Source organism: Sus scrofa, chromosome 9, assembly GCF_000003025.6.
Source record: "Sus scrofa isolate TJ Tabasco breed Duroc chromosome 9, Sscrofa11.1, whole genome shotgun sequence".
In the NCBI taxonomy this organism is placed as follows: Eukaryota; Metazoa; Chordata; class Mammalia; order Artiodactyla; family Suidae; genus Sus; species Sus scrofa.
In genome coordinates this window covers 31,205,154-31,227,293 of record NC_010451.4, presented here as the reverse complement: position 1 = coordinate 31,227,293, position 22,140 = coordinate 31,205,154, and the positions used below count along the sequence as shown (strand labels likewise).

Below are 22,140 nucleotides of genomic sequence, written 5' to 3'. Positions count from 1 at the left end.
TGAAGGTTTGCTCAATTGGTCTGTTGATTGAAAGGACAGTAGAATAAGAGAGAGATCTATTCAAATTGGACTAAAAGTGAATCTCTGAGGCTAATAACATCAATTTTTCTATAATACATCTCTAAAAGACAAGGGCAAACTATTTGAATTATTTTAAAAACCAAGCAGATTCTCTCCTTGGAGATGTAAAAACTATAGCAGGATGGATGAGAAGGTTCTTGCTTTTTTATATGTTCAGATCAAATCTGAACTATTTGAATTACATGATTAGAAACATGTGAATTTAATAAAGTTCCTCCTACAAGTTTTTAGTGTCTACATTAAGTTTACTTACCAGTATATAAATTAGAAACATGGTATATAATAAAGAAATACAATTTGTAAAAGATAGGAAAGCACAAAATTAAAATTATCCATAATCTATCTCTTAGAGATAATCTGAAAAACTGGGAAGCCCACTGCATATATAGATAGGTAGATAGATGATAGATAGATAGACAGACACATATATACATACATATAAAACTCATTTACTTATGTTATACCTCTTTACATAGGCTATGCTTTTTACATTTGTTGTTTTAACTTTTTGTCCCCATACTTATGACTATTATTTAGCCTTTATGCTTTACAGTTTTCTATGCTTTTTACACTTTTCTGTTCCTATGTTCACAGGCCTGGTTTTGTCTATTGGTAATGTTCTTAGTTTCCCTTGGCCCCTTTTAATATTTCTATCAATGCCTGAGTCCCTTCGTCAAACATTGATCTTGACACCAGTCAGCTGCCCAAGTTCACCAAGGCTCCAATGTAGCTCAACTAGATGGAGGCATGATGGTCATTGATTCCCATACTCTCGTCCTTATGAGTTTCCAGTTTCTAGGTAAACTGATTCCTGGAGAATATGCAAGAGTCTATACTCCTTCTGACTGCAATAATCCATTGATTTCATTATTTTTACTCTATATCATTATTTACTAATTTTTTTAAAATTTATGAACCACTTCAAATCCTCAGCTTTATGTCTTTTCTCATCCAGTTGATGGATTCATAACCTCCAAACTTATCCTGCATTGGTACTGATGGGGTAGACTAGAGAAATACCTTGCCACCTTAAAGAGTAGCTTCTGTAAAGAGTAGCTTCTGTAAAGAGTAGCTTCTTAAAGAGTAGCTTCTGTACAGTTGAGGGATTCAAGTCAATCTTTACAGTGAGGCCCAATTTCTTAATTTAATAGTATGGGTACAGAGGTTAGTGGATGATTCCTCATTGGTTTCTTATGTGGATTGAGTTCTGGTTTCAGGGGTCTGGGCTTGAACTGTCATTGATAGTTTCTTAAATGAGCCCATTTTTACTTCAAGGCATGGTTCCTCCTAGAAGTCAAAACTTTGTTCATCTATATTCATTAATTTCCATTGCTCCTATGGCTTGATACTTTTTTCTCCTTAATGTTTTGCTAACACGTTAAAGAGAAGGTTAATCAGAGGTCATCTTGTGCAGTCTGCTTTTGAAACCAGGACGTCAGCATCCTAACCCCATCATAATGAATGTAAGGCCATTTCTTCCTCAACCCTTTAAGCTCAGTGGACCTATGGAATTGCAAGTTATCATCCCTGAGTGATAATAAATTGTATATTGTAAGCAGTTCACAGGTATTAAATCTTATGAAGTCAGCTATCAACCTTCTCTTCCCCTAGATAAATATTATTATCTTGAATATTTTACTTCCTTTGAAAGTATAGATTTTAATTTACAAAGGAAGTCAACTGATATATTCTTGATATATGAATGTTCATTTTCCCTCATTATACAATTTCTTATACCCTAAAAAAATAAGATACCTAGGGTCTGTATTGTTTTATGTTCTTAATTTGTAAAAGACATTGTCACAGAGGAAACAACAAAACAGCTTGCTCATTAACAGACACAGCATGTAGATGGAAATAAAGGGGCAGAAACAAGACCCTAATTATACCCATGAATTCCTCTCCTTCCTTAGAAAAAGAAAGAAGACCCTGTTTTCCCCTCTGTAACAGTTTCCTTTAGGGCTTACACTAAGAATATATTTTTCCATATGTCTGTGAGTCAGTATGTGAGCCTGATCATTGTTGCCTAATAAACACAACATGAATTCCCACTAGAAGTCAACTAATGGGTACTTCAAGTGCAATTTTCTGTGCTTGTTAAATGAGCAAGTTGGAAACTTCACTGTTCTGAATCTCCTTTGGTGAGTAGGGGATTATTACAAGGGATTTTGGACAAGACTTTGCTTAGATTATAGTCCCATAAAAGAAAAATTACACTATAATACTGCCCCTCCATAGGATACTTTTTATATTTTGAGATGCAGGATTTCTTTAACACCCATTTGAATTATAGACCATTATCTCTGTAACTGGTACCCCTCCCGCCTCAGTCTAGAAATGAAAATGAGTACTTATTTCAATAACTGTGAATAATTTAAAAAACATATATGGCATATCCTATGCATTTCCATAAGAGTTTATATATATGCAGATGGAAAGGAAAAAAGATAAATTGTGACTTTACCCAAAATTATTCTTCATTTCAGCTGAGAGTGTCTTTGTCCACAAAAAGTACAGGAAATGAACATGGAATAATGAAGGCTTAATATTTGTGCACTGCTGGAGTGCCTCTGGGTGATTATATTTTAACAAAAGTTAATGGCCAAGTAATGGAAATAATGAGCTGAAGTGAAAATCTAATATGAGTTTGATGAGCAGAACATTCTGAATGAAAGTATACTAGAGGAGAAAATCCCCATGGACTGTTTCATGTCTTAGTACACTCCTGGAGAGAATTAGTTTTAGTATGAAAATGGACATGATTGATAAAGGAACTTAAGTAGACATGTGCTGGTGATCTTTAAAAGCAATGGGGCAAAACCTGGAGATTCCTTAAAATAAAAAAAATAAAATCATAGTTTAAAAATCTTCAAAAAGCTTCTCTATCTCCACTATCAGCCCATGGATATTCCTTTACATATATATTCACACAGCCTATCATTCCGATCATGGAACAAGTAACTATTCAGCCTGCTAGAACAGAAACTATCCCAAAGATATTGAACTAGGAGTAGGTGAGATTGGTGAGAATGACCATGCCAGGAATAGAGGCCAAGAAAAGGAGGTCTGGGTCTGATGGACAAAAAACATCAATTTAGGGATACAGATATTAGGGATACTAATATTTTGTTAAAGTTAAATTGCCATTTGTAACACCGTATGATAATGATCGGTAAAGTGCGGGACTTTTGAATTTGCCACCCATAAACTCTCATGCAGCATTTGATCCTTTCATCATTTTCCCCCACTTGTACTCCTTGGGCTCTATGTACCAAAGCCACATTTTTACACATTAAATAATCCACTGCATATTTCTCATTTGCTTGCTGAGGTGATTCTGTAGCCTTTTGCATCAATATGATTGAAAACAAAAAGGTAAATTTAGGCATAAATTTCATTTGGAAGTATTCTGTCATAAAGTGATTATGCAGAAAATGTGGAATACGCTCATCTTATTTTTAATATTAACATTGAAATTAGAACCCAACTTTTAAGAATTATCATAGATAATTTGTTGATACCCAAATCTGCAGACTCAAAATGAAAACAAAAAATAACTTAATGGAACTGTTTACTTTCTTCATAACCTACTGAAATTCCTACGTGGTGGTAAAACACCACAAAAACAAAGAAGTCTGACCATATTGAGACAGCACTTTCTTTTTAAACCACTTGATTCTTTTTTAGTCACTATGTAGACAAAAACCATAGTTTAATCAATTAATAAAATATGCCTCACAGTTTTGGCCAGACTCTTTGATACTTTGTGTATATCATCTGCTGTTAAGAGTTTGAATTAATGAGATAGACTGCTAACCTTTTATTTTCTCTAACTGCTTTGTCTCCCTTCTTCCAAGAGATGGTTGGTTTTGGAGAGCCTTGGGGTTTGCACTCTATGACAACTTCTTGGCCTTTGGTAACAATGATTGTTTTCTTCAGTTGATTCAGCGCAAAAGTGGGAGCTGAAGCTATGAAGAAGGAAACATTAGTTCTATCAGAAGCAATGACAATAATCTCTAATGGATGATTCATCAAGATTTTGCAGTTTTATCTTTGGAATACATGTCTAATAAAAATCACAGTATATCTACACATGTAAAGGGCACAAACTTAAATTTCAATTTATTATTCATTAATAAATATCTTATTGGCTGTTCTTTGCATTAGCAGGTGATTCCATACATTAGCAGGGGAAAAGTAAAATGCATTCCAGTACCTAAAAGTCTTTCCCCACTGACAAAGACTGTTTCAAAGAATGACATGCTTTAAATATGATAATCAACTTTAATTGTGAAAGACTAATGAGCACCTTTGGGCAAATGGTAAAGGAGCTAGACACCGAAAGTCTACTTTGGGATACCTACGAAAAAAATGGAGATTACCTGTAGAGAGGTCAATCCATTGTCATCCAATGACTTAATGTATATTGTATTTTAATATTATGAGACTTAATGTATATTGTATTTTAATACTATACAAAATTAAATGTATTAATATTATGAGACTTAATGTATATTGTATTTTAATACTATACAAAATTAAATGTAGTTTTTAAAGAAATATTTTTAAGAAGTTGAATATTCAAATTTCAATTAAAAAATTTTTTTTAATTAATACAAAATTAAATGTATTAATATTATGAGACTTAATGTATATTGTATTTTAATACTATACAAAATTAAATGTAGTTTTTAAAGAAATATTTTTAAGAAGTTGAATATTCAAATTTCAATTAAAAAATTTTTTTTGGTTACGATTATTCACCTAGGATGAACATTCATTGTTCTTACTAGATTTTTATTAACACAGTTTTGACTAAAAGTTCCCAGATAATTCCAATGGGTAGCTGTGGTTGGGAATATTAGACTAAAAGATCACATTACACAGAAATCAAAACAATTTTTTTTTTTTTTTTTTTTTGTCTTTTTGCCTTTTCTAGGGCCGCTCCCACGGCATATGGATTCCCAGTTTCGGAGTCTAATTGGAGCTGTAGCCATCAGCCTACACCAGAGCCACAGCAACGCGGGATCCAAGCTGCATCTGCAAACTACACCACAGCTCATGGCAATGCTGGATCCTTAACCCAATGAGCAAGGCCAGGGATCGAACCCCGCAACCTCATGGTTCCTAGTCGAATTCGTTAACCACTGCGCCACAATGGGAACTCCCCAATTTTTTTTTTTTTTAAGCTTTGAATTTAAAGGAGAACCTAGCAGATATGTATACAAGTCTGCTGTATCTGATTCATTTATACCAATTTGACAATTTAATGAATATTTTATGTGTTTTATGTCCATCATATAGCAGTATAATGCATAGCATAACAACACTGAAGATATATATATGCAACATAAAAAAATAAGTATGCAATTGAGATGGATTAAGAAGTTTAAGGAAAAAAGAAATTTATAAGAAGATTGCCGGTAACATTTTTGGTTGCCTACTGGGAATATATCTTATAAAAGGTAATTTTGAAAATATGTTTAATGAATCAGAAGAGGATGCATTTGAGAATGTTTCTGGGTGAACTGTTAAGTGGATGAAGGCTGAATCAGAAATGTTGGAGTGTGAGCTGACAAGAAAGTATATTACTATCTGATTGCTTAGGATATAAGAGATTGAAACGTGGACTCCTATATCTATCTTGGATGAATTTGTTATAACATGAAGAGATTTCAAATGCAAACATTTATAATTCAACAAGTTGATTTATATTTAGCTGATATGTGAATGATACATTTCCAGATTCCTGAGATCCTGAGTGCTTCTGTTAATGTTGTGCTTTGGGTCAGTGGAAAACACAAAGCACACTTTGGCTCCTGTCTTCTTTTGGGAGATGGTGCCTTGAGATCACTTGTGTCATTTTCTTTGTATTATAATCACCCCAGATTCAAACCTTAGAAAATCATGAGAGTGGGGGAAAAGTAAAATGCATTCCAGTACCTAAATATGCTCACTCTGGGTAGCCTATTCCCCTGAGTTGAATTTTTCCTGTAGTAAATAGTGAAGTAGTGATAGAGCCCTGGTTATATTCTCATCAAGGGCATAATCCTATAGACTGCTGGGCCTGACCTTAGGAAGGTTTATATCAACATGTTAAGAATGATCATGGTTTATGTCCCTTTATGAGAGGTGCTTTACTTGGGAATCTTGCCTTGTCAAAGACACTTACCTACTGATAGGTAGGAACTGCTTGGGAAAATATTAAGCATTGCTATGGGAGCAGGCAGAGGCTGTTGAAAACCTACCTTCTGATTCCATACCCTTAAGGCATTCTTCCTTGAAAGTTAACATACATTTCCTATTTTTTTTTTTTTTTGAAATGCCACAGAAAAGACATTGTGTAAACCTGTTAAGATTACAACTAAAATTAGAGAAAGTCTTCTTAAAAAGTTATGAGACAAACTGTACACAATGTAAACTTGTCTCCTAAAGTTTAAAACAATACAAGTCAGCAAGACATAGTATTTCTTTTCAAGCTATAAAAGAGGTTTTTACAATCACATCATAAACTTTCAGTATTGTAAAAATTAGAGCATGAAAAGAAGCAATACTTTTTTTCCTATTTACTTAGAAATTGCATACCTAGAATCTTCAGCTCAGCACTTGCATAAATGGCTCCATATTTATTTTCAGCCAAACACTGATACATTCCAGCATCTGACTGATTCACATTGTGGATCATCAATACTCCATTAACCATCTCAATCCTACTCTGTAATGGAATAAAAAAATAGATATAGAAAGTGAACGAATCATACAGATTTTACTGTTACTTTCTCCTAGACCAAGAACAAAAAAGCCTCTGATTAACGCAGTTAAACATTATTTGACATTATTATGAATACAAATTTACAGTTCATTATTCTAAGATAACATGTCATATAAAATATAACTATTTCTTGCTCAGAAAAGAAATTATAACTATATTTTCTTGTAGTTATTCTCCTAAGTTTCACTTTGGGCTATGTTTAACATCTGCTTTTGTTTTGGTATATTGGTTAAGCTTGTGAAGAACAATCATCAGGTAATGCTTTTATTTGAATTCTTTTTACAAAGGAGAAGCAGGAGTTCAAATGGTAGAAAGGACTGAGATTGTAGATACATGGGATCAAGGTTAAATATAGCCCAGATGATAACAAGAGTCTCTTTACTATATTGATCTGGTCAGAAATTTGCCTGATCTCGCATTTCCCAACACAGTAACACAAATAGAAGACAACCCTTCGACTGGAGTCTGTATAAAACTATTGGTCGGAAAATGTAAACTTTATTATCAGGTGAGACAATACAGAGGGAGAAAAATTGAGCATGTGCAAAACGAGGAAGATGGACGTCCAGAGTGCATTTTGAAAATGAATTTTAAATTTAAAATGTTGTGAAACAACCAGGTGTCTCAGCTACTTAATACCAAGCAAGTTATGCTTTTTCATTTTAGTGAGTGGTGCTTTTATTATTTATCAACAAAGATGCTGAGTAATTTGACATCATTTTAAAAATAAATTCATTTCAATTAGCAGACTATTATCTGCCAGTGGAATTGACTTTACTTGGAGCGGGAAGTAGAAAACATAACTAGCACAGTCCCTTCTTGAGCTTTACCTGATATTCCCCAGGAGAATGAGAAGAGGCAGTGAACCAGTGTCTAGGGCTTCCCACTCCCTGCCTCCAAGCTTTCATTAACAGCTCCATTGTTTTTTTTGTTTTGTTTTGTTTTGTTTTGTTTGTCTGTCTTTTGTGTGACTGTGTTTTGTTTTGGCCCAACTACTTTTAGAATAAGGGAATGTGGAAATAGACGTGACTGTGGGGATGAGCTGATCCAACCTCTTCATTGTACAAAGGAGCAAACAGAAGCTCCAAAAGGGCAAATGACAGACAAGAGACACTTTGATAACAGCAGGACCTGTGCAGAAACTGGAATTTCATCTTTATACACTTTCCTTCCCTTTTGTCCATAAATAGGGATATATTTTTTCTCTTTGCCCTCATTCCTAAAAAGACCATCTCTTATTAGATATGTGATCTCAGGCAAGTCACTTTACTTCCATGTGCAAAGTGACAGCGATAAGCTAGATGATGTCTAAAAGTCTGTTAGAACTGGCAATGAATCTATGACAACGACTGATATTTTCCTACACATTTACAGGATTGAATAAAATATGAAGAAATGATGTATCACTCAAAAAAGTAATGAGGTGATTAAAATAAAATGAAATTTTTGTTTACATTTTTTTTTCTCATCCCAGATCTATTACAATACTTCAATGAGACTAAAGGAGGATAGTTTGTCCTGTGTGAAATCCTGCTAAAATTACTCTGGAACAGGCTAAGGTTACCAACAGTACCTGAAGCAAGAGGGGTACTCCATTTTTCAGCCAGCGGTATGTGGGTCTGGGTTTTCCAGTAGCTTTACATTCCCATCGGAGAGGGCTTCCGCTGTCTAACTGAGTATCATTCAGTTTCTCAACCCAGTGTGGGTATGCTGTAAAAGTTTAAGCATTAAAGGCAGGGTTATTTCATATCTCAACCACAAAATTCATATGGAATATTCACAAGTTTATACACATTAATTATTTTAAATAAATTCATTTAACTATTGATGTTTAGAAGAAACGCATTGTTGCATTACATCCAGGACTCTCCCTGTGTAAAAAAAAAATAGCAATGATGATATTTTGATTATTTAAAACATTTTATAAGCAAAGTGAAGTATCTCTTGTTGTTTTATCCACTTTACAGTAAGTGGCTAGACTCTCTCCATAAAGAGCACTGGAATTTGTTTAGTAAGAAGTCTTAGAGGCATTGCTTCTTCCAAGTATTGAGGCAGCATTAGCACAGGTTGAAATAATACATGTCCATTTACTGAATAACTACTCTGCTTTTTCTTCCTAACATAACCTAAATAGCTTCAGAAAATTAATTTGTAAATTCAATTTCATTTGATATAAATAATTCTATATTAGCCTTCTAATATTATTATTATATAATAATAATATATTTAATATGTACATATATAAGCTTTCAAAATTACAACAGAGAAAATTACTTAATTAAGAAAAAGATAGTAAGAGTTCCTGCTGTGGCACAGGAGGTTAGTGGGTTAAATCCGACTGGAGCCGCTCAGGGGCACAGTGAGTTAAGAATCCACCTGCAGGCGTTTGGGTTTGATCCCCCATCCCATGCAGTAAGTTGAGGGATCTGGCATTGCTCAGATTCAATCCCTAGGAATTTCCATATGCCACAGATGTGGCCATTAAAAAAGAAAAAGAGAGAGATAATATTGCTATTGTATGAAATCCATAAGATATGGTTAAAGTGTCTTTCCTCCTGGCAGATTGTTTTCAGTTTGTACCTCTTAATCTCCCTCACTTTATTTCATCACTCCACTCCTCTCCCTTCTGACAATCATCTGTTTGTTCTCTGTAGCTATGACTAGGTATGTTCATTGTTTTTATTTTTTTAAGATTCCACACATAAGTGAAATAATATGGTACTTGTCTTTCTCTGACTTATTTCTCTTAGCATAATTCACTTTAGATCCACCCATGTTGTCACAGATGGCAAGATTTCATTCTTTTATTCTTTTTTTTTTTTTCAGGCTGAGCACTATTCTTTTATATACGCACACAAACATATATTTTTATATTTCATATCTTCTTTATCCATTAATCTATAGATGGGCACTTAGATTGCTTCTATATCTCAACTACTGTAAATAATGCTGCACTAAACATAAGGGTACATTTTTTTTTCAAACTATTGTCTTCATTTCTTTGGTTAAAACTCAGGAATTGCTGAATCATGTGGTAATTTTATTTTTAATTCTTTGAGGACCCTCCAACTGTTTTCCATGGTAGCAACACTGATTTATATTCCCACCAACAGCATGCAAGGATTCCATTTTCTCTACTTCTTCACCAACAATTATTTGCTGTTTTTTGATGATATCCATTTTGACAGGTCTGAGGCGATGTCTCTTGTACTTTTGATTTGCATTTCCTTGATGACTAGAGATGCTGAACATCTTTTCACGTGCCTATTGGCCATATACATATCTTCCACGGAAAAATGTCTATTCTTGTTCTCTGCCCATTGTTTAACTGGCTTGTTTTTTTAATGTTGAGTTGTATACATTCTTTGCATATTTTGGCTTATAACTCCTTATCATAAGCATCATTTGCAAATATCTTCTCCTATTCAGTAAGCAGCCTTTTTGTTTTGTTGATAGTTTTCTTCACTGTGCAAAGGCTTTTTAGTTAAGATTTATTCCTATTTTTAATTTTTGTTTTTGTTTTCCTTGTCTGAGGAAACTGGATCAAAAATATATGTATATATTTCTAAGTATGGGGTCAAAGATCCCTGCCTATGTTTTGTTCTAGGAATTTTATATTTTGAGGTCTTACAGTTAATTTTTTAATTCATTTTGAGGGTTTTTTTGTGTATGGTGTGATAAAGTATACTAGTTGGATTATTTTTCATGTAGCTGTTCAATTTTCCCAACACCTCATATTTAAGAGGTTGTCTTTTCCACATTGTATACTCTTGCATTCTTTGTTGTAGATTGATTGATCATATACATGTGAATTCATTTATGGGATCTGTGTTCTGTTCCATTGAGCTCAGCATCTGCTTTTGTGCCAGTACCATACTGTTTTGATTACTGGAGTTTTATATCATAGGTTGAAATCGAGGATCATGATACTGCCAACTTGGTTCTTCTTTCTTAAGATTGTTTTGCTATTAAGAATCTTTTGTGTTTCTGTACACTTTTTACAATTATTTGTTCCAGTTCTGGAAAAAATGGCTTTGATATTTTGATAGGGTTTGCACTGAATATGCAGACTGACTTGGATAGTATGATCATTTCACCAATATTAATTTTTTCAAACTATAAGCATAATGTATCTTTCTATTTGTTTGTGTTGTGTTCAGTTTATTGCATCAGTGTCTTATAGTTTTCCAACTATAGGTCTTTTACCTCCTTAGATTTTATTCTTTTTTATGCAATGGTAAATGGGATTGTTTTCTTGGTTTTTCTTTCTGATAGTTTGCTGTTAGCATTTAGAAATGTGACAGATTTCTGTGTTAATTTTGTATCTTTCAGCATTAGTGAATTCATTGGTGAGTTCTAATAGTTTATCAGTAGTGTCTTTAGAATTTTCTCTATAAAATATCCTGTCATTTGCAAAAAAATTCCTTTCCAATTTGAATTCCTTTTATTTCTTTTTCTCTGATTGCTATGGCTAGAACTCCAAAACTATGTTGAATAAAAGTGAGGAGAATGGGCATTATTGTCCTATTACTGATTTTAAAGAAAACTCTTTCAACTTTCCTCATTGAGTATGCTCTTAGCTGTGGGATTATGAAACATGGCCTTTATCATGTTGAGGTATATTTCCTTTATACCCACTTTATTGAATTTTCATCATAAATGTTGAATTCTGTCAGAAGCTTTTTCTGTATTTATGGAGATGATCAGGTGATTTTTATTCTTCAGTTTGTTAAGGTGATATATCACATTAATTCGTGGATACTGAACCATCCTTGCATCCCTGGGCTAAGTATCATTTGATCACTGTTTATAATCCTTTTAATGTATTGTCAAATTCAATTTGCTATTTTTTTTGTTGAGGATTTGTGCATCTACATTCATAAATGATATTGGCCTGTAAATTTTGTGTGTGATATTTTTGTGTAGTTTTGGTATCAAGGGGATGCTGGCCTTCTAGAATGAGTTCAAAAGCATTCCTTCCTCTGCAAATTTCTGGAATTTTTTGAGACATACAGATGTTAATTTTTCTTTAAATTTTTGGTAGACTTCACCTGTGAGGCCATCTGTTATTGGACTTCTGTTTGCTGGGAGTTTGTTTTTTTTTTAATTACTGATTCAATTTCATTATTGGTAATTAGTCTGTTCATATTTTCTATTTCTTCCTGATTCCTTCTTTGAAAATTACACATTTCTAAAAATTTATCCATTTATTCTAAGTTGTCTACTTCATTGGCATATAATTGCACTAATTTCTTATGGTCCCTTGTATTTCTATGGTGTTGGCTATAACTTCTCCTTTTTCATTTCTCCCTCTTTTTTTCTTGATGAGTCTGGCTAAATGTTTATCAATTTTGTTTATCTTTTCAAAATACCAACTCTTAGTTTCATTTGTCTTTTTAAATTGTTTTTTAGTCGCTATTGCACTTATTTCTGCTCTGTTTGCTGCTAGGACTGCTTCCTGCAGTGGCTGCTAGCCTGCTGGTATGCAGGGATGAGTTCCAGCATAGGCAGCTGCATGACTGGTAGCCCAGGGCTGGCACTGACCCACTGGTCAGTCCTGAGCTAGCTGGCTGTGTGGCTCTGGGACTTGTGTTAGCCTGCTGGTGATAGGGGCTGTTTTCATTGGTGGGTGGTATAGCCTTTAAGGTAAAAATTCTCTGGAATGCTTTCCTTGAATCATCCCAGTAGAATGCAGTGGTTCTGTGCTCCCATAATACTTTGCACATGTTTTTATCATCTTCTCCCCTATGTGAGCTTTGCTTATTATCTAATCCAGTGGACCAAGAACTCCTACAAATCTCTATTGCTATCATATAGTACAATAATAGGCACTTAATAAACATTAGTTGAATCAATGAGTGAATGAACAAAATGCTCATGGCATAGTCAGTTTGGTTGGAGTGTTGAATTCTTATAGCTGTTGTTACAAATAAGAAAAGAAAAACAGGTTGAATTCTGATATTAATATTTCAAAATACTCTTTAAAGTCCCTGTGAAGGACATTAGGATTTTTAGAAGAACTGATCTTGAGATTCGGTGATAATTATTGAATCATGGATTCAGCTGAATATGTTTAATTTTATAGTGGAAGTATCTTTATTTGCTTTTATCAGTGCTATGGATTAGTTTTCCTCTAGTTTTCAGTGTCCTCATCTGGGAAATAAGAATACTCTCACTTACCCTTTATGTATAATTTATATTACAAAAGCAAATATAAGAAGAAGGTGAAAAGTATAGTTTGTGAGAGGTATAAATGAGACTGTAGATATTTTTGAAATAAATTTTCCCAATTCTTACACATCTGGTTGTCTCTTTGAAATTTTTGGCCAATATAAACTCCTGTAAGCTGTGAAGGTTATTTATCATGCAGATGTGTTAATTTAGAGTAGGGGCAGCAAAGTTTTTCTGGAAAGGATGAGACAGCAGATATTTGAGGCTTTCAGTAATATTTGAGCTGATCTCTGTCTCAACTACTTAGCTCTTTCTTAGCAATGCAAAAGCTGACATAGCCAATATGCAAACAAAGGGGTGTGGTTGTGTTCTAATAAATTTTTACCTACCAAAAAAAAAAAAAAAAAAAAAGCTGTGTAGGATTTAGTTTATGGGCAATAAATTGAGACTTCTGATTCAGGCCAAGGGAAAGAATAAGTTAATACAGGTTACAAGGTTTGTAACTTATCAGAGGATGGCTCTGGTACTGAAGACATCCCATTTTTAAGGTTATCAATTCTCTATGCTATAAAGAAGAACCTAATAATTTCCCATTCATTTTTTTCTCTTTCTTCCTTCCTTCTTTCCTTCCTTCTCTCCTTCCTTCCTTCCTTCCATCTTTTTAGGGCCACACTCATGGCATATGGAGGTTTCCAGGCTAGGGGTTGAATGGGAGTGTAGCTGCTGGCCTACGCCACAGCCACAGCAACGCCAGATCCCAGCCATGTCTGCAACCTACATACACTACAGCTCACGCCAACGCTGGATCCTTAACCCACTGAGTGAGGTCTGAGATGAAACGCTCATCCTCATGGATGCTAGTCAGGTTCGTTAACCGCTGAGCCACGACAGGAACTCCGAATTCCCCATTTGTTTTTAATTAAAGCATTTCCACATATAGGGTGATTTCACCTGATACTTTATCATGCAAAAGAAGCATGATTATAAATTATTACTTGCTTTTAATTTACCCAACAAACAATATTTAGTTCAATTTGCATTTTCAGATTGACTCTTGGGACTAGAGCCTCAAGCTTTGCTGAGCATACTTACTGTATACTTGTAATTGTCCACGAAAGGAATTTTTTCCACGTGAATTTTCAGCTCTGCACTCATAAATGCCTGCATCATCCAGCTGCACATTGGGTATTTCCAGCACTGCCTGAGATTTACGCAGACGTGACTTACTAGGAATATAACCATTAACTTTCATCCATGTGATTGTTGGGACTGGGCTACAATAAGGAGCAAAAATATCGTTAATATACTTTCCACTATTAGGAACATAGATTCTGTTATCTGGTAATTTAAGTACTTAATAGACTGAGTGCAATAAAGTGTAATTGCAATTAAGGACCATGTGCTGGTTGATATACTTTACTTTCCATGTGAATTGTCTGGTAAGTAGATTACAAGGAAGATTGTTTCCTTTTCTTTCATATTTCAGGAAAGCAATATTTTACACATATACATGCTGTACTTCATTTTTTAAAAACTTTGCAAAATTGTTTAGTGGCAAAAGAAATTTGGAGAAATTACAAAAGTAATATACGCTTACTGTAAGAAGTTGGACAAAAGAGTCATGAACTAAATGAATTAAGAATGCCTTTTGCCCCCACCCCTTCAAATATCTTCTTTATGCAAAAAGAAATGAAGTTTACAAGTAATTTCCCAACTTGTCTCTATGATGCATATATAAACCACATATGATGAGTTAGTTTATTAAAAAAATATCAAATCCAAGATCAACTCCTGATTTACTCTGGTTAATCGCTGCACACTGTTACACTGTACAGATGTATCAGAATTTAATAAACCATCCCCTATAGTTATACATTCAATGTAGTCCCAATTTTTTTCCTTTTTTGGTCACTAAGAAACAATATTTCTATAAATCACCTTATACATATATCATAAACTATCTTTTATTTTCTGCAGTGGACACTCACAAAAGTGGAATTGATAGAAAAAAGGGCATGCACATTTTTCATCTTAATAAGTCCTGCCAGATTGTCAATAATGTAGTAGCAGTTTCTACACATATCAGTAACCAAAATATTGCTTTCCCATATTCTTGCCACCACATTATGCAATCAAATTGTTTAGTTCTGGGGTTCCCATCGTGGCTCAGTGGTTAACAAATCCAACTAGGAAACATGAGGTTGCCAGTTCAATCCCTGGCCTCGCTCAGTGGGTAAGGATCCGGTGTTGCCCTGAGCTGTGCTATGGGTCACAGACACGGCTCGGATCTTGTATTGCTGTGGCTGTGGTGTAGGCCGGCAGCTGTAGCTCTAGTTAGACCCTTAGCCTGGGAACCTCCATATGTTATGGGTGCGGACCTGAAAAGACAAAAGACAAAAAAAAAAAAAAAAAATTGTTCTTGTCAGTTTTGAAAATCAAAATAATAATATTTGTTAATATTTTTCTGAACTCTAAGAAAGATGAACATCTTTTCATAATTATACTGGCTATTTGCATCTGCTTTTCTGTGAATTGTTTGTTTATATTATTTTTCTTTCATGTTTCTATTTCCTTGTTTGCATTATTTAATTTCTTAGAATTCTTTGTGTATTAGAGCCATTATGACTTTGTTATCAGAAAAATTCTTCCTCAGTGTATAGTTCGTTGATCATGGCATCTGTGAACAATTTTATATTTTGTGGAGAAACAAACATATCTTTAGTTTCCTTCATGACTTCTGAATTTTTGTGGTAAAATTATCTATAAATCAAAGTTTATGGCCATATTTCCCTCAGCATTTCTGGTACCATTTTTAAAAATTATTTTTAGGAGTTCCCATCATGGTGCAGGGGTTAACGAATCCGACCAGGAACCATGAGGTTGCGGGTTCGATCCCTGGACTTGCTCAGTGGGTTAAGGATCCGGTGTTGCCGTGAGCTGTGGTGTAGGTCTCAGATGCGGCTTGGATCACACGTTGCTGTGGCTCTGGTGTAGGCCAGCGGCTACAGCTCTGATTAGAGCCCTAGCCTGGGAACGTCCATATGCCGTGGGAACGGCCCAAGAAATGGCAAAAAGACCCAAAAAAAAAAAAAAATTATTTTTAAACGGGTGAATCTTTAATTCATGTGGACTACGTTCATGGTTTTGGTGTGAAATAGGAAATGCAACTAATTATTTTAGCATCATTAAAACTAAAACTCATTTTTCCATGATTTTTGGGATATTATCTTTGTCATATAATTAGTTTTTACATACTTAAATCTGTTTCAGGCTTCTCCGCTCTGTTTCACTGATTTATTTATCACTATCTATATTTAATGTACTTTTGCTCTAGACCCAATCTGCTTTTTCAGCTTGATTTCTCACTACTTCCTTCCATATCTCCTGACCCAGAAACACGTCTCTGTCTGTTTCCAATCATATCTGTTAAAATCCTACTAATCCTTTGAGACCCATTCTAAATGTCTGTTTTTCAGTAACGTTTTTCATTATTTGTGTAGTCTGCTGGGAATTTTTTCTTTAAATAACAAAGTTCTTTGTGACACTACTTGAATTTCTTGTAACATTTTACCATGGATTGTAATTGCTAAATGTGAGATATTTTCCCACTAATTTTCCTTACAGGAGCAACAGCAATCTTCACTATTACAAACAATTGTATGATAAACACTTTGTTTATTTTTGACACCTTTCTTATTTGTTCTTTAGGAATAGAATATAGAATTGAAATTACTGGATTAGAGTTGATAGAAAGAAAGGAAAATGTATTTTTTGAACTTATCCAATCTATTCTTCTGAAGAACATTTCAGTTCTTCCCAATCACTGATTGCATTCATCCCCTTCCCCAAGGGAGACAAACAAAATCTCATCTGGCCTCTTCATCTATTTAAGTCCAAGATTTTCAGATCTCCATTAGGTCCAGATATGTATCATCTTGATTTTGTAACATATGCACTTAAAATGGGAGTTGACTAATCACAGAAAAAGAAATTCCATTCAGAAAAAAGAAGAATAGGAGTCCCAAAGTAGTCAATGGTCCATCCAAACTTGAAATTCTCCTGCAAGATCATTCATTGTAAAGCCCCTCTTCTTGTGGGTTGGGGAGAATAAGGGGGTTCTTAAGTAGACAATGATACTACTCTTCAAAGAAATCACCTGTCTATCCTCCAGGGTATCTCAGGTTCACTCTGACAAAATCAAATTGTATGCCAATGATGATATTGATCATTTGAATTTTTTCTATTGTTTTTAGTGTTTATCAATTGTACTGACATTTTCTAAGCTTTGTATTTTTTTTCCCATTGTCTGACCACATTCAATTTCATTGATTTCTACTATTTAAACTTTCTTTCCTTCTATTAACTTTGACTTAAACTGAATGACTTTTCAAATTGTTTAAGGTAGAAGTTTAGACCATTAACTTTCAAATTTTCCCTTTTAAAACATACAAATTTACATCTAAGCACTGCATTAACACATTCTGTTAATTATAATGAACACACACACATTGTGTGTGTGTTCATTATAATTCAAAATATTCAAAATATTTTCTAATTTCCCTTGAGTTTTTTTCTTTGACAAGTTGGTTACTTGGTTGTGTTTTTGGAATTTTCATATATTTTAGTAATTTTAAGGTATCCTTTTGTTATTGACATACAATTTAATTTTGTTGTAATTAAAGAGTGATACTTATTTTTATAGACTACCATATGGTTAATCTTTGTGAATGTTCCATGAGTAGATTTCTTACAAGCGTACTCTGCAACTAGTGGTTGTAGTGTTCTTTAAATATAAATTAAGTTGGTTAATAATTGTATTCAAGTCTTCCATATTTCACTGATTTTCTTTTTGTTCTTGTAACTGATAAATTACTGTAAAAGAATGTTATTTTATTGATTTTTTGTCCTATGCTTATACTTGATAAATTACCAGAGAAGAGTGTTAAAATATCCAATTATAACTACGAATTTGTCAATTTCTTAAGTACTATCAAATTTGGCTTCATACATTTTAAAGCTTTGTTATCATGTGCATATACATGATATATACATATATATTTGATTTTTAATTTTTGAGAAATTAATATGTATACATGTGCATATACATGTATATACATATACATTTTTGATTTTTAAATTTTGAGAAATTAATTTTTTTATTATGAAGTGCCATTCTTCATATTAGATAATATTCCTTTTGCTGAAGTATACTTTACCTTTATTAAGATAGTAACTTGAACTTTCTTATGATTAATGCTTGTATCTTTTTTTTCATCCTCTTGCTTTTAACATATATATTCTTGCTTTTAACATATATACACACACACATTTAAAGGGGGGTTCTTGCAAGTAGTGTGTTATAGTGTTACCGGGTTTTGCTTTTTTTTTATCCAGTCTGATAAATAACTGCCTTCGGTGTGTTTTAGTGAATTTAATTTTAATAAGATTATCTATGGTTGCGTTTTAAGTCTAGTGTTAAAATACTAGTTTTCTCTTTATTCCATCAGTGCTTTGTTCCTTTTTTGCCCTCTTTCCTTTTTTTATTTTCCATTAATTAGCATTAATTAGGGGTTGTTTTTTTTTTTTGTATTTCATTAAAGCTTTCTATTGGTTTATTAGCTATAGCTTCTGTTCTTTTTATTTATGTATGTTTGTCTCAAAGCTTGGAATATGTATCTGACAACATGCTTACATGTTTCCCTTCCTTATTTTTACTTTAGAGAAAAAAGATAGAAATTAGAAACTTTAGAAATTAAAAAGGGCAAATATATTTTAAATTTACACATATTAAACAAAAATTTCTGGCTTTCCATTCCTTTGTGGAGATTGGAGTTTCCAAATATCAATTTTCTTTCAGCCCAAAAAACTTTCTTTAGCATTTCTTATAGTGCTACCTAGTACAACAAATTATTAAGGATTTGTGTTTTTGTTGTCTTTTTTATTTGCTTTTATTTTGTTTTAATTTAGTTTTCATGTTTGAAGAATATTTTCATTGGATAAATAATTCTAGGTAGACTACTTAAATGTTTTTCTTTTTAGCATTGTTTTTTAGCAATTAGATTATGATGTGACGATGTATTTTTCTTTGTATTTATACTGCTTGTATTTCATTAAGCTTCAGAGATCTGTGAAGCTATGTTTTTCAATAATTTGATAAGTTTTGGCCATAACCTTATTGTTTGTTTATTTGTTTGTTTGTTTTTGTATACCTCTGTCTTCTATATTAACTTTTTTTTTTTTTTTCTGTTTCTAGTGCTGCTCCTGCAGCATATGGAGGTTCCCAGGCTAGGGGTCAAATAGGAGCTGTAGCCGCCAGCCTACACCACAGACACAGCAACAGCAACACGGGATCCGAGCCGCATCTGCAACCTACACCACAGCTCACGGCCTTGCTCAGCCTCAACCCACTGAGCAAGGCCAGGGATTGAACCTGCAACCTCATGGTTCCTAGTCAAATTCATTAACCACTGAGTCACAACAGAAACTCCAGGTATTAACTTTCATGTATATAAGATAACAATATTTTTCTATGGATTTCTTAGGCATAATTCAATATTTTTCTCTGTATATATTTACATAGTTTCTATTGCTCTGTCAAGTTCATTCATATATCTCCTGAAAGTGTCTAACCCATTATTAAGCTAAACAATGAATTTTCAATTTTAGTCATAAAATAAGAGCTGTTTTTGAAATGCTTTTTTGTTAATGTATCTGATATTTCTGGGGTGTGCTTTTATTGATTGATTTTTTCTCCTGTTTATAATTCACTTTTTTGCTTCTTCATATTTCTATAAATGTTTGAAACTATACACTGTCGAGTACTTGATTTTTGTTTTTGTCTCTTAACAATTGATGAATTTTGTTCTGACATGTAAATTTACTTGTAGTTCAGTTTAATCCTTCTGAAGACTGCGTGTAATCTTTGTTAGGGTGTTTAAGAACCCAACAAAGACTTTGTGAGGATGCAAAATAGCCTTCATTTTAGGGACAGGTTAACTCTCACCCTAAAGCTTGGTCTTTTTTTTAGTTTCTACTGAATGACCTAATCTATCAGTAGGATTTTATCACTGATTTGCTGGCATTTTAATTTCTTTTGACTCTGGGCATTATCCATTTTTTTTTCAACTTTCTGGTGGTTTTTCTTCTCCAATAGTTTTTCTTAAGGTGTGAAGTCTCATTCTATACATACACTATTTACTATTTCATATGAGAATAATCACTTCCTGATATTATTTACTTACATCTAGGTTTCCATATCTCCCCCTCAATGATATCCCAATATATATTTGAATATGTCATTCTCTGTGTAGCTCCCCCTTTCTGTTATTCTGCCCTATAAATTTCAGTCACCTCAGTCTCTCTGCTATCCTTTCTCTGTATTTTCAGCTAACATTGTTGTGCTATTCTTAGGTTCCTCTTCCCTAGCTCAGTTTTTGATAAATGTTTCCTGGCAGAAATCTGGAATGATGCACATTAGTTTTCTATTTATTGGACAAAGTAAATAAACTAAAACCACCCTCAACAGAGGTTGAGGAAACAAAAAGAAGTCATGAATGACTACATATGTTATAATAGGAGTTTAGCAATATTTTTTTGAGGGGGGCATGCCTATAACACATGAAAGTTCCCATGGACAGGAATTGAACCTGCACCACAGTAGCAACCAGAGTTTCTGAAGTGACAATGCTGAATCCCTAACCTGCTGCATCACAAGGAAACTCCAATTTAGCAATATTTTGAAATCAAGAAAAAAACAGAGAATATTTTTGAGATATATCTATATGTCATAAGATAATTTTGTTAAAGTAAATCACAAGGATAGTGAATAAATACTCCAGGCTGTTGGTTCCTTATGGGGGAAGGCAGATGGAATTGTTAAAGACCACACAGTGACTTCAAGATTATTGTTACTCTTGGCACTGTTTTGGTTCTAAAGTTTATTGCTGGGTTCTCGAGAATTCTTTCACATTGATAGTATATTATATTAAAAATGTACAAAACAAAATTGTTTGATGTTTTTATTCTTCATTCATGTATTCTCAGACATATAACTCACACTTTTCTAAATGTAAATTTTCATGGATAAATAAACCTTACTTTAACATCTAATTTTCTTTTTATATTCATTTTATCATCAGATCTACGATCACTATTGGTTTATGTGATGACATATCTTGTATAGTTCCTTTTTAATTAATAGATGTATATCTAGAATAATTTATAGAAAGTCACTCATATTTTTCCCACTGACATATAATGGTTTTCAATTTGATTTTGGAGGCAGTTAATTTCTGACACTTTACGTTAACATCCTTACAATTACTGCAACTACATGAGGTGTTTAATGCAGTGGAGAAGTACCACTGAAAGAAAGCTTAGTTATTTCATATGAGAATAATCACTTCTTGATATTATTTACTTATATCTAGATTTCTATATCTCCCCCTCAGTAAAATACAAAATTACTGAACTCAACACTTATTTTTCATGACATCTTTTTCTTCTGTCTCTAATCTTTACATAATTTTTACCTTACTTTTTGTTTATGGGCTTAATAAGTAGAATTATAGCTGACTCTTAATTATTTACCTAAGAACACATGACCTCAAATAGTAATGACCAAACTTAAAATTTCCATTTTCTACTTTCCTAAATTTTAATGTCTTAATTTTAAGTGGCAGATCCATAGACTTTCTCTCTCTCGTTTGAATGATTTTAGCTACTTTATTTAACTATAATAAAATCTTAATTCCTCTGTATTACTTCATTCAACCTCCCAGTGAAAGGAGACCAGAATGAAACAGAAAGAGTGAGATGGAAGGCAAGACTGTGAAATAAGTATGAGTAGATTCAGGACATGAGATTGCAGAGGGGGTATAGAAAAACACTGTAGTAACAGGGAGACAAAATTGTACATTGATGGCTTAAGAAGAAAGACCTATCAAGAAAGAAACAAAGAGAATTTCAGTATTAAGAGTAATGATTAGGAGTTCTCTTGTGGTACAGCAGGTTAAGGAATAGGATTAGGATCTAGAACTGCAGTGACTCGGCTCACTCCTGTGGTGTGGGTTCAATCCCTGGCCCAGGAAATTCCATATGCCACAGGTGGGGCCAAA

General features: G+C 33.4%; 1 protein-coding gene across 2 annotated transcripts in view; it reads right to left on the bottom strand.

Moving 5' to 3' along the window:
- CNTN5 (contactin 5) overlaps positions 1–22,140 on the bottom strand; it is a 1,210,258-nt gene that overhangs the window by 242,567 nt on the left and 945,551 nt on the right. For both annotated transcript variants that reach the window (XM_003129801.6, XM_021102337.1), the window contains exons 10-13: positions 14,117–14,298; positions 8,427–8,563; positions 6,667–6,796; positions 3,899–4,049 (exon numbers count right to left, since the gene is read on the bottom strand). In XM_003129801.6, the coding sequence (XP_003129849.3) occupies positions 3,899–4,049; positions 6,667–6,796; positions 8,427–8,563; positions 14,117–14,298 (600 nt within the window). The remainder of the gene's footprint in view (positions 1–3,898; positions 4,050–6,666; positions 6,797–8,426; positions 8,564–14,116; positions 14,299–22,140) is intronic.